The sequence below is a fragment of the Patiria miniata genome, unplaced genomic scaffold (genome assembly GCF_015706575.1).
Source record: "Patiria miniata isolate m_02_andy unplaced genomic scaffold, ASM1570657v1 HiC_scaffold_18, whole genome shotgun sequence".
Lineage (NCBI taxonomy): Eukaryota > Metazoa > Echinodermata > Asteroidea > Valvatida > Asterinidae > Patiria > Patiria miniata.
This window is the reverse complement of record NW_024037056.1, coordinates 6490712-6503464: the sequence shown is the minus strand read 5'-3', so window position 1 is coordinate 6503464 and position 12753 is coordinate 6490712. Positions and strand designations below refer to the sequence as shown.

General features: G+C 39.9%; 1 protein-coding gene across 2 annotated transcripts in view; it reads right to left on the bottom strand.

Moving 5' to 3' along the window:
• Nucleotides 1-3369: 3369 nt before the first annotated feature.
• LOC119724431 (NPC intracellular cholesterol transporter 1-like) overlaps nt 3370-12753 on the bottom strand; it is a 31277-nt gene continuing 21893 nt past the window's right edge. The window contains exons 13-21 of one of the 2 annotated variants that reach the window (XM_038195486.1): nt 11908-12032; nt 10356-10482; nt 9405-9469; nt 8132-8282; nt 7393-7624; nt 5835-5948; nt 4904-5066; nt 3847-4067; nt 3370-3721 (exon numbers count right to left, since the gene is read on the bottom strand). In XM_038195486.1, the coding sequence (XP_038051414.1) occupies nt 3847-4067; nt 4904-5066; nt 5835-5948; nt 7393-7624; nt 8132-8282; nt 9405-9469; nt 10356-10482; nt 11908-12032 (1198 nt within the window). In that variant the 3' untranslated portion in view covers nt 3370-3721. Of the gene's footprint in view, nt 4068-4903; nt 5067-5834; nt 5949-7392; nt 7625-8131; nt 8283-9404; nt 9470-10355; nt 10483-11907; nt 12033-12753 lie in introns of both variants that reach the window. The other variant, XM_038195485.1, reaches the window with a different exon arrangement.

The window sequence follows — 12753 nt, the reverse complement described above, 5'->3', positions numbered from 1 at the left end:
TATAATACGAATTCTGGTTTTTAATATAGCAAATAAGCCTTGGCCGGTCCCAACTGTGCATTTATGTGCACAGTGAATGGGACCGACTCTCCCCTTAAACTTAAAGGGAATATACAACATTTACTAACATAAAAAAATACCAAATTATTATGAAATACCTCACTGGACTGTTAGTGAATGACAGTCTAAAGCATCCTATAAAATCAAGGCACCTGGTGTGCTGTCATTTTCTGGAAAAGTGGTATTTTTGTATCAATTTCCTATGCTGGTCGGCCAACCAGCGTTGGAAAAAACTGGCTTTTTTTCAAATACTGCCCCAAATTTAACATATTTGGTTAGTCTGCATTTTGTTTGCAATTGATTACACACCTATGAACGGGTACACGCCAGCTAGATTGGGTTCCCTGACCTTACATTTCCTCAAAGTCTATAAATTGCTCCGTTTCATCCTAAGTTGGATCAGGGAACCAGACTACAAAAATGATTTTTTTTTCTAGCATCTACGAACACAAAACTTCAAACAAGTCAGTATAACAATATTTTCTGTAAAATACTGACCCCTAAAATCCATCCATTTCTGAAAATTACAGAAAAGGCAAATGTTGTACATTCCTTTTAACACAAAATTCCGATATAACAAACTTTTTAGCTTGGTCGGGCCGAGTTTGTATTAAAGAGTTGACAGTACATGTGCTTTATTCTTGTGTCTTGCATAATATAAAGTCCAGTTCATTATGCGAGAAAATTTACATGCCTAGTGGTCAAGGGTACTAGCCATGACTGCCAACATTGGCCGCAATGGACCGATCCAGTAAGCATCGCCCCATGGTGTACTGACCAATCACAGCCGTGATTTATGTCCGACGTGCGTGCACAGAAGTCCGACATGCGTGCACGCGCGTATGATGCGCGCGGCAGGAAAATGCAGCGTGGCATTGGAGAGGAGCACGTGGTAATTTGCCCACGTGCGCAGTGGGCGGGGCTTACTGGATCGGTCCATTGCAAAGGTGCATCCACTATTACTCATTGCAAATTCCTAATATTCATTGAGGTAGCATTAATGACAGTTGGTTGCATTGGCTGCATCAAGTGAAACATATCAACCCTCCTGCTATTTAAACAGTCACAGACAGTCAAAATTCACTTTCCCTGCTATACTTTAACAGAGGCTAGTCACCAGCAGTCAGATCATCATGTCAAGCAAGCACTGTGACTAGTCAAACTGGGTCAACAGAGGCCAAGTTCGGGCAAGGACCATTAGTCGACTAGTGGTTGATTTGTGATGTACCCTACGCCTGCGCACTGATAGCAACGTGCGAACGTCTCTAGTCAAACGCTGGTCAAAATGTCATTGCAAAACTTCTGGATCCTGGCTCTCTGCTAGCGTTATGAATCCGCGCGGCTATTGGTTACCAGCGAAGCAACCAACCCCAGTAGGCTGGTTCCAAATAGTCGACTAGCGTAGTCAACCATCGTCGACTAGACAGAGTTCGGACAAACGTTAGTTAACCATTGGTCAACAATAGTCCTTGCGCGAACTTGGCCAGACAAAGCAGGCAAGTTGTGATCACAGCTGTTTTATCACTCACCCGGAGTCAAAGCATAGCTAGTTACTTAAACAGTCCCAGCTAGTCAATCCTGCTTTGTGTAAGCTGGGAATTCTTAACTGTTGAAAACAGTCACTTAATTGATTTTGACTGAAAGGACTACTTGGCACAGATGTATGTTTGCATAGGAGGGTTATTGTTAATAAAAGTAAACTCAAAGAGAATGCGCAATACCTATAAACATAACGCTTACTTATCACAGACGAAACATGATTTCGTTGTTAGTTAAAATTATATATACTTACACATTGAAAGTGCTGCTTTCATATAAAATCAAAGCTTAAAGTAATTCCGTGTAAAAAAAAAAGATATTTAAAAAAAAAATCATCTTCAAGTAACATTCTGCATTTAAAACCTTGATAATTTGCACAAAACTACCGATCGTTAAAAAAGGGTGATTTCTACTTATACACACAAATTTATACAGAATACAAATTTATACAGCATACTTGTAGCGATTTCTAACGTCTCTGTATCATTTGGTATACACTATTGCCTTTATTCAAAGTAATTTTAACCAAATGTGTGCGATGACAGAGTAAAAATATTCTAAACTGTTTCTACTGATCTAAAGTTGTATCAAATTTCAGTTTTACAAACATCAATTTAATTAAAACAACAAATAATTTCTTTCTAAAAACACTTTAAATCATAATACATAACTTCATTCATTTTAAACAAAGACCACTTCTATACACTCTTAATCGCAAAGAATAACCTGTTTCATAGAAAATATTGGATTACTACCAATCAATTGCTCTATGCTCATTATTTTCTTAGTTCTGTCAAATGCGACAATTAATTGTTGAAAGTCATGCTGTACAGGGCGAGTAGAAAAAAAGAAACCCAAATGTCGGGACCATTGTTTTAGTGAAGTTCTGCATGTAGCACTTTCAAAATCTAGGATATGAAAGCCCAATTCATAAGCTTTCTTTTAGTACAAGAATCATTCTATCACTCATGTACTTTTCAAGTTACAGAATTTTTAACACAACCACCGTTTTAAAGTTCTGTCCACAGATCACAAAAAAGAAATTCAAACAATTCACACGCATCTCTATCTGATTTTTAATCACCCTGTATGTTGGGAAGAACAGTGAATCATGTGAATGTTTTCCTCACTGAATTTTTTTTTTTTTTTGGCAGTAGTTTTAAAGGTAATTTGCTTGGAATAATACTTCATATCGGTACATGTACATTGAAAAAAAAAAGTCTTCTACCCATACCTTTGTAAATAATAATTGCTGACAATTTTCAATAGATTTTCAAACTTAAGGCAACAAGTACAGAACAATCAAGATTACCAGCAGAAATAAAAAATGCTGAAAAAAGGTCAAAGTTAAAACGTCAGCCGAATATCAGGATAACAGCAATGGTTCAACACGCCATGCTTCCACACAAACACATTTGCGCACATTCAAATGAGAAATATGACTACTACATGTATTATTCCCGAAAGAGACCATTCAGTTGGGAATAAAAATTCTAAATTTAAATACACACGTCACACTCGATCTGCTAGACTTATCCACATGACTCATTACAAGATGATATACCTGAACCCTAACTCCCTAGGCATTTTTGCTAGGATGCAACCTCAATTCTGCAAAACCCTCCAACTGCCTCCATGTAAAAATTGCATACAGCCTCAATCCTCCAAAATCACATTTCTTGAATGTGGTCCTTGGAGGGGAGACCACTGCCTCAATCCTGCAAAATCCTCTGGCAATCACTGTCAATATGTTGAGGCAGAGCCAGTGACATCCTGGAGCAGTACGGAGGATTTCATGTATAATCTAGGCCTAAATTTTGCAGGGCTGAGCATATACAACGCAAGGTCCAGCCCAAGACTTTGACACAGCGCATCCAAAAAATTCAGCCGCACATTTTTGCAATATAGCCTCAATCCTGCAAAATCCTCCATTTATGTGAAGAGGATTTTTGGTGTGTTCCAAATCACTGTAAGTTCAGTCATCAATTCTCAACCAAACTTGAACGATTGTCTGTGGAGAGAAGGCCGACGTCAAAAAAAGCCTTTCCAATACAGATATTTACGAGGTCTCTGGAGAGCATTTTGGAGAATTTTGGAAGGTTAGGGTTAATTGAGGTTGCATCTAAGCATAGTAATACCCGACGAGAAGGCCGACGTCAAAAAAGGCCTTTCCAATATGGATATTTACGAGGTCTCTGGAGAGCATTTTGGAGAATTTGGGAAGATTAGGGTTAAATGAGGTTGCATCTAAGCATAGTAATACCCGTGGCTATCAGCGCTACGTATCAGTGGCGCTTGATCCGCTTGCCTCTTAGAAGGCTGTTTCACTTCCTGCGAAGGATTGACTTGATGATGATGCTTTGGGTCTCCCGACTGTTCAAACTTGGGACCGTGATGCGGTTCAGCAGGAGGGGGGATCGGAGCACACTCTTGCTCCTCTAGAAGCTTGGCTTTGTTAAGCCCAGGGCCTGTCAATCACAGAAAAAGGAACAGTTCGACCAACAAAGTTCTACATCAAAAAGTTCTAAGCTAATTGTTAGTTTGAACTTTAATTTTCACCAATTACAAAATGCAAGTGTAATTCCCAGCTTAAAGGCAATATACAACATTTGCAAACATCCACACAAAAAAAACTACCAAATTATTATGAAATACCTAACTGGACTGTTAGTGAATGACAGTCTAAAACATCCTGTACAATCATGGCACCTGGTGTGCTGACATTTTCAAGAAAAGTGGTATCATTTTCCAATGCTAGTTGGCCGACCAGTGTTTGAACAAAAATGGCTTTTTTTCAAATACTGCCCCCAAATTACCAGCATGTTATTAGCAATCGATAACACACCTATATATGAACGGGTACAAGCCAGCTAGACTGGTTCCCTGACCTTAAATCAGGGAACCAGACTACAGGAACATGATTGTTTTTTTCTTGGTTTTTCCAGAATCTACAAAAACAAAACTTCAAACAAGTCAGTGTCACAATATTTGCTACAAAATACTAACCCCCTAAATCCATCCATTTCTGAAAACTACAGCAAAAGCAAATGTTGTATATTCCCTTTAAAGTACAAATCGGACCGGTACATCTGGGAACGAAGGTACCGCACTGCCCTTATGTCCGACCTTTTGGTGACCTTTGTTTGACCTCTAGATGACCTTAATACTTACCCACAAAGCTGAGCAGGACTGGAAGGAAGATCAGACCGTGGCTAGCTCCAAATATAATAAAAGGTACTGCACCGCCATTATGTCCGACCTTTTGGTGACCTTCGTTTGACCTTTAGATGACCTTAATACTTACCCATAAAGCTGAGCAGGACTGGAAGGAAGATCAGACCGTGGCTAGCTCCAAATATAACGATGCCAAGGTACATGCGGAAGTAGAAGATCTCAAAGAGCTGCGACTTGGAGAAGGCCAGCACGAAGATGCCACAGATCTTGGTGAAGGTTATCCCACTCAGAACCTGCAAGGGTCAAAGGTCATGAGTTCAGTGAGGTCAAAGGTCAGGTGAGGTCAACACAATCCAATGATATTGCAGTGCAAAAGACTTGACAACGTTCCCAAACAAAAATTACTACAGTTCTTGGTGAGCATTGTACTACTAAGGACAAGGACAAGAATGAGATCAAGGATTGGTAGGGTCAAATGTCAAAGGTCAAATGTCATATGAGGTATTGAGATCAAAAGACAATCGTGAATGAGACTACGAGGAGGGGTTTAGCTGGAGACATTGGTGAATATATTACGCCAAATGGTTAAGTCGTTAAAAATAAAAACATCCTTTTTATTATTATGACCTCAACAGTACAAATATACAAGAAATATTCAAGACAGATCGAAAAACTAAAACAACAAACTGTAGTACTGTGTGATGCGGTAATTTCTCCATGCATATCACAGGTCAAAGGTTAACCACATGTCAAAGTTAACAAATACTCCATTTACGACTGGTGAAAGAGATCTAAACTATGCTCGCGATAATTTTTAAGTGCCGTTTTCATCGACTTGTTCATCGACTTTTCCTCAAAATTACAATTAAATAAAATCACATATTGTGGAAAAATTGTTAAGAAATCTAGTATTACGGGGACAAATTGTAAAAAAAAATCGGAAATTTTGTTGGAAAAGTTGACGTTTCATCTGTGTATAAGGGAGTCAAAGTCAATAGGTCAGAAGTTGCTAACGGCAACAGAGGCTAAAATCAAGGACAGAAGATGAAATGCTGACTTACCGAGCTTCCCATGTGAGTCAATGCGTCCTTGGCTCTCTCAACACGATTCTCCCTGGTGCTTATGGCGAAGGCACGGACGATATGAGAACAGAACTCCACAGAGATACCCACAGACTGTTATCAAAAAAAATTTAAAAAAATTAATGAAAAACGCTGAAGTGGACAAAACACAGATGGAAAAAGAAGAAAAATATATCAACTCGATAAAAATCAATCGTGCTCAAGTGGGTTTCAACCTTGAGCAGAGATGCATTTTAAAATTGAAACGTAAATTAGAAAAACAAGGCTGAACATGAAAAGAACAATTGGAAAATGAAGGACAAATAAATTTGACCGAGATTCAATTAATCATGCTGAATTTGGTTCCAAACCCAAGCAGCTATTTCTTACAGAAGTTGTGCATGTAGCACTTTTTAGATCTACAATGTGAAAGCCCGATTAATAAGCTTTCTTATAGCAAAAGAATCATTCAAATCATTCATGTATTTTTCAGTTATGGACGTTCAAACAAAAAGGCACAGGTCACAATAAGGTAAGTGATATTTCAGCACATCGAAAACAAATCACATGACAACACATCAGAACACTCTCATAACCATGACAACTGGCTCAATAGTGTACCTTTTTTAATTACCAAACTGCTTCTAATGTTAAAACAAAATGCTTCAAGGTAAGATGTAATTGAATATTGCAAGAAACGACTAATGGGAATACATGTATTCTGATATCATTTTCACGATACATGGTTTCACTTTACTGAAATATCACGTACTCTAAAGGTGATCCGTGGACAAAACTTTAAAACTTGTTTGTGTTTAAAAATCTGTGACTGGAAAAGTACACGAGTGATTTGAATGCTTCTCTGACTAAAAGAAAGCTAATTAATTGTGATGCGATCAAGCTAAATGAGTCGTTTGTCTGGAGTTTTCATTTGGAGATTCAGGCCAAAATGGGGCCACTTCATCACATCACTTCATCACATCTCTTGGTATTCTGACTTCCATAAGTTTTGAACTAAAGATGGTATCAGCATGTGGTTTTCACAGCAGTCATGCTGAGATTGTGCTCTTTTCAAATCTGTACCAAAAAAAATTGACCAAGGTCGACAAACGACTCATCTAGCTTGATCACATCACAATTCGGGCGATTCACAATGCGGTGCGCCACCAAGAGTTTGCCACGGAGAGATAATTTTTCCCAGTGCATTGTGGGAGATGATCGTTAATTTCGTAGCGCGGGACATTTGAAACTGCTCGTTTTTCCGGTCAGTAGTTTCATTTTATCAGTATGGTGTTGTTGTAAGGCGGCAGAACGCTATGCCCCAATCTATGACAAATTAGCTCAAGTTGTCTACTGACACTCATTCAAATGGGCCATGTTTTGTCGACCATAAACTTGAAAAATGGACTCTCTGTGGCAAACTCTTGGTGGCACACAGCGTTTTGAATCTAAAAAATACTACATGCAGAACTTCTTTAAAAATAGAGGGCGCCATATGGGTTTTCAGTTTTGGACTCACCCTGTACTAGAACATACAACGAAAATCTGATTAACTTACCATGATGAGATTGACTAAGGAGATTGCATTCAGATCGATGTTCCACAGAACCATGAAGCCAACCATATCGACGGTTATCATAGCAATCGTCAAGGCAACGATGCAAGCAGAGAAGAAATCGAAACCGAGGAGAACGAAGGTGATCACGAAGATGGAGCCGAGCACAATGGCGAGACTGACGGCAGAATCATGGGCCATGGTGACGTATTGCTCATAAAACACATAGAAAACACTAGAAAACAAGAAAATATAAACAAAACAATAACAACAGTTTACAAAAACAAAAGATGATTAACAGCATCAGGTACACTGATCTGGTACACGGTGCCGTGTGGAGACATGTGAATAATAGGGAACAAAAGATTGAATACGTCTCCACAGAGCAATTTCTATAGGTGATTAGTCTCCACAAGGTTATCACGAAATAGATATATGGATTTTACTCAAAAACTAGGAATTTCCAAGGTTTGTTGATCCGTCGCTAATTGAAGTATTTTATGTAAGGGATATTAGGACATTAAGGCGCATAGCACCCTCGGCTTTCGGCCTCGGGTGCTATTCGCCCCTCGTGTGTTCAAAACGTCATATCCCACATCACAGCATCAACAACTGTTAACTGAATTCCCACACTTCATGAATCTGAACTATTTTTACCCGGGACTACAAGCTAACTCATGAATTACATATTTGTTGTCTCCGTCATCAGAACATATTCCAAACGTAAACCATGGAAATGTACCTGTAAGGATAGACATCGAAGTCAGGATTGACAGCCTCCGAGATGTTCATCATGGCCGTGACGTTAGCAGCCGACTGACGAGCCTGGATCAGCGCATTAGTGAAGTCATCAGAATCTCTGAGAACGGTGTGGTAACTCTGGAAATAGGATGCTGTCGGCGAAAAAAAGAGGTTGGATGACAACTTCTTACTTTCTGCGAGTTTTATGTCTTGAAAAGCGCAGCGGTGCAGAACCAGTTAATTTTAAAGGGCCCATGTGTGTTTAATGCAAAACATTGAAAATGCACCTTTGTGTCCCATTTAACCTTATTTTCAATATACGTTTTGCCGTTTTCAAGGGTATTTTGCTGCCTTTGTGGTTTTTATGCTAAGATGAGATTGCACGATGAGATTTGCTAAGCGCAAACACACATGACCCTTATTGGCCCCTATCGACTGCACAATGCCAGAACAAAGCGCGGGTAATTCAGTTTTGTGTGCTCCCATGCATGCAAGCACTGTGCGATCGGTATTCCCTGCCGTTCGTCTCAGGCAGTGTAAAATTGTCATGTAGCAATTTCCACTCGCGTACTCTTCAAATTTGCAAATTTCCAAATTGAATCATTTCTCACAAACCGTTGTCAATGTTGGGAGGATTTACAGTCTTTGGTAGCAAACGGGGAATCTAAATGTAGACATAATTTCCAGCGCCTTGAGTACCTAATTGTTGGTAGATACGTGGGCTATATAAGACTCCGGTATTATCATGTAGCTAGCAACATTTTCCACATGTCTATATAAATGACGTTATCATAAGACGATCAGAATCAAAATTATGACCCCTCCAATGAGTGCGGACTTTCTTTTTTGCAGTGGTTATTAGACAGACACTGTGTGATCTGATACACCGTGCCCTCTGGAGACATGCACACAATAGGGAACAAAAGATTGTATACGTCTCCACCGGGCAATTTCTATAGATGAATACGTCTCCACAAGGTTTTCACGAAATAGATATATGGATTTACTCAAAAACTAAGAATTTCCAAGGTGGGTTGATTTGTCGCAAATGGAAGAGTTTTAGAAAAGGGATATTAAGTCCGAATTTCAGCCAAGGAAATTAATTATTTATAAATTATTTATGTGTGTTCTATTTGACAGACGTTCTTGTGCACACATTGTCAGCAATCTTTTACTTGGCTTAGCCCTAATTTTGGAGCAACTGGTGAAGAGGGAAGACATTGGGGTAAACTGTCTTGCCCAAGAACACAAACACAATAATGATGCATCCATACCTTGCACTTGGTCCTTGGTTTTATTATTGGTGAACTTCACTCCCGACCCATATGCCGCATGACCTCTGAAAAATAAAAAAATAATGCAAGTAAAACTGGTGCCTTCCCCCGGCAAAGTTTCTGTCCATGTTATGTACATGTACGTAGCACTGTGACCATAAATATCTTGTCAAATTTGCCTGGAAAGTCTTAAATTCTTTAACAACACAATTCTCAACAATGGTGTGGAATGTACAAGTGGAAAATAGACAAAGAACTTGATATTATTATCCTGCTTCATTTCCCAATCCCATATCACACTTTTGTACCCCTTTAGTGTGGAAAGGCCCACATGTTAGAGTCATAAGTAATACTGAGCTGAGCTCTCCAGAGACCTCGTAAATATCCATATTGGAAAGGATTTTTTTTTGACGTCGGCCTTCTCTCCACAGACCACCTTTCAAGTTTGGTTGAGATTGATGACTGAACTTATGGTGAACTGGAACACACCAAAACTCCTCTTCGCATAAATGAAGGATTTTGCAGGATTGAGGCTATATGGCAAAAATGTACAGCTGATTTTGGAGAATGCACTGTGTCAAGGTCTTGGGCCAGGCCTTTTGGTGTTTATGCTCACCCGTGCATAAATTTAAGCCTAGATTATACTTGAAATCCTCCACACTGCTCCAGGATGTCGTTGGCTCTGCCTATCAACATGTTGACAGTGATCGCTGAAGGATTTTGCAGGATTGAGGCAGTGGTCACCCCTCCAAGGACCACATTCAAGAAATAACGGAGGATTTTGCAGGATTGAGGCTGTATGCAATTTCTACATGGAGGAAGTTGCAGGATTTTGCAGGATTGAGGTTGCATCCTGGCAAAAAAAAAACAGCCTAGGGGGCCAGGTAAGCGTTAATACTTTTTCCTCTGAGTACAATGGTGATTTTTATTCAGTAAATCGGTACAACTCACCCTTTGCTACACTTAAACCCAGGATCATCTACCAAGAAAAACGGAAGGAACTTGTCAAATTCCTCAGGAGTAGGACGTTCAAACTGATGGCTTGAGGTACGACATGCCACACACCCTTCTCTCGGTCCTAAGGTCAAAGGTCAAGATACAAATAATTACAACTGCTATCTCAGAAGTAAGATAACACACCAGCTCAGAAAAAGGATTTCTTTTTGGATAGTAAAAGGGGAGTAAAAAAAAAACGGGAAACCCAAATGGCGCCCCCTATTTTATAAAGAAGTTCTGCATGAAGCACGTCCAAGATCTAGGATGTGAAAGCCCAATTAACCCTAACCGCCCGGAATCCTTCAAAATCCTCTTTGCCAAAAGTGGAGGAATTTGGAGGATTGAGATGACATGGCAAAAGTGCAGTACTGATTTCGTAGGATGCACTTTGTCAAGGTCTTGGGCCGGACCTTGTGTTGTTTTTGCTCAGCCGTGCATAAATATAGGCCTGGATTATTCTTGAAATCCTCCGCACTGCTCCAGGATGTCACTGGCCAAGTCTCAACATATTTACATTCACTGCCGCAGGATTTTGCAGGATTCAGGCAGTGGTCACCCCTCCATGGACCATATTTAAGAAATAATGGAGGAATTTGCAGGATTGAGGCTATACGCTATTTTTCCATGAGGCCAATTGGAAGATTTTGCAGGACTGAGGCTACATCCTAGCAAAAAGGCCTAGGGAGTTAGGGTTAAGGTACTGAAAACATGCAATACAAGAAAATAGACTGGCATTTGAAACAACCAGTCCAACAACTCTTCAGTACTACATCAATCAACTGTCAGCTGATTGTGCCAACATAAACATCTTCAATGTCGGATACTAGGTCACTATTTTCACACATTTCTCCATAGTCAGGCACCAGACTAATGACAATAAATAAAGAAGTCAGTCTTGTCAAACAGTTGGACCATGGATGGACATGTACAAGCCTAGTCTTTAGCCTTATTTCGAAAAAATAACTTGACTTCCCTCTCATGTGCAAACCACTGCCAAATATTGAAGAAAAGTCTCCTTTAAATATTGAATTGAGTCTTCAAACTTGGTTGGTGAAATACTGAGGACCTTTTCTTTGCCCAAATGAAAGTCTTGGAGAAAACTGCTGGCTAAGGCCAAAAAAAAAAAGTCTCCGGTTTCTGGTATGGAGCTTGCCCAAAAAGTGGTGCGACGACGGGGCTTTTTTTTTTTTTTACCTGACTTTTTTGCTTCAAATGTCGGCTGATGACTGCAAATGGTGCCCGACTAAACTTAGTGCAAATATATGGGAGTCCAGAGAGGCCACATAAATCTTATTCTCGATCATAACCCCATCTAAAAACACGTTAAAATTGTGCAGAAGCAGGATTCCAGTCAAACCAGTGAGTTTGGCGGTTTTGAGACATCATCTTTCATTGAAAAAAAAACTTTTTCATTTTGCCGACGCGCATGGCCACGGCGACGCGCGCGCAGACTAGAAACCGGAGACTTTTTTTTTTGGCCTTAGATAGAGTCATTTGCCAAGCCCACCTGTTGAGGGGCAGAATTTGCCATTTTTGGGGTTGTACATGCAGCACGGGGAGCCGCCTTTGGACGGCTCCATCCAGGAGAAGAAGTCGTCAATCCAAGATGTCGCCGGGACAGCGATGTAGGTACTGCAAAGACAATTCACCAAAGAGACCAACAATTATAAGAGATATTGACAACAATGAGGTGTGCTCAGTGGACTCTCGCAAGACTGTGAAGCAACATTCATGAATACCTAAGAAAGCCATCCCTATTAGTCGAGAGCCGTCATGTGGCCAGTCTTAAAACAGTTGATAAAACACCGGCTGCATGGTTTTAAACACTTTTTCTGTGTCCATGAAATTAAGATCCTAGAGTATTGTTTTCTCGGAATATACAGCATTCACTAAAAGCTAAAACATCATCAGGTTAGTTGTTTAGCACCCGTTTTTAGCTTCTGAGCACATTTGTTGTTTCAAAGAAACAAATTGCACAAATGACGAATGATCTAACCCAGGGTTCGACCTGGGTTCGCCAGGCTACTGAAACAGACTTTTAACTGGCCCGCGGGCATTTTCACTAGCCCACATGTTTTCTTTTATAGAGTTTTTCATAAACAACATTGTGCAAACATGTTGTCAGTGTTTTTAATAACCTGATCTAATAATTTAACCCTAAACAGTTAATAAAATTAGACACAAATATTGATACAGGTTTGCTTTCTGAATTTAATGATATATTTCTTCCTGTCCTTTCATCTTTGCCGTAGCCCAATAATTCTTGACTCGCCAGCCGGGCTACTTAAGGAATAGTTTGACTAGCCCGCCGCTGTTTTGACTAGCATTTGGCTAGCGGGCTACCGCTAAAGTC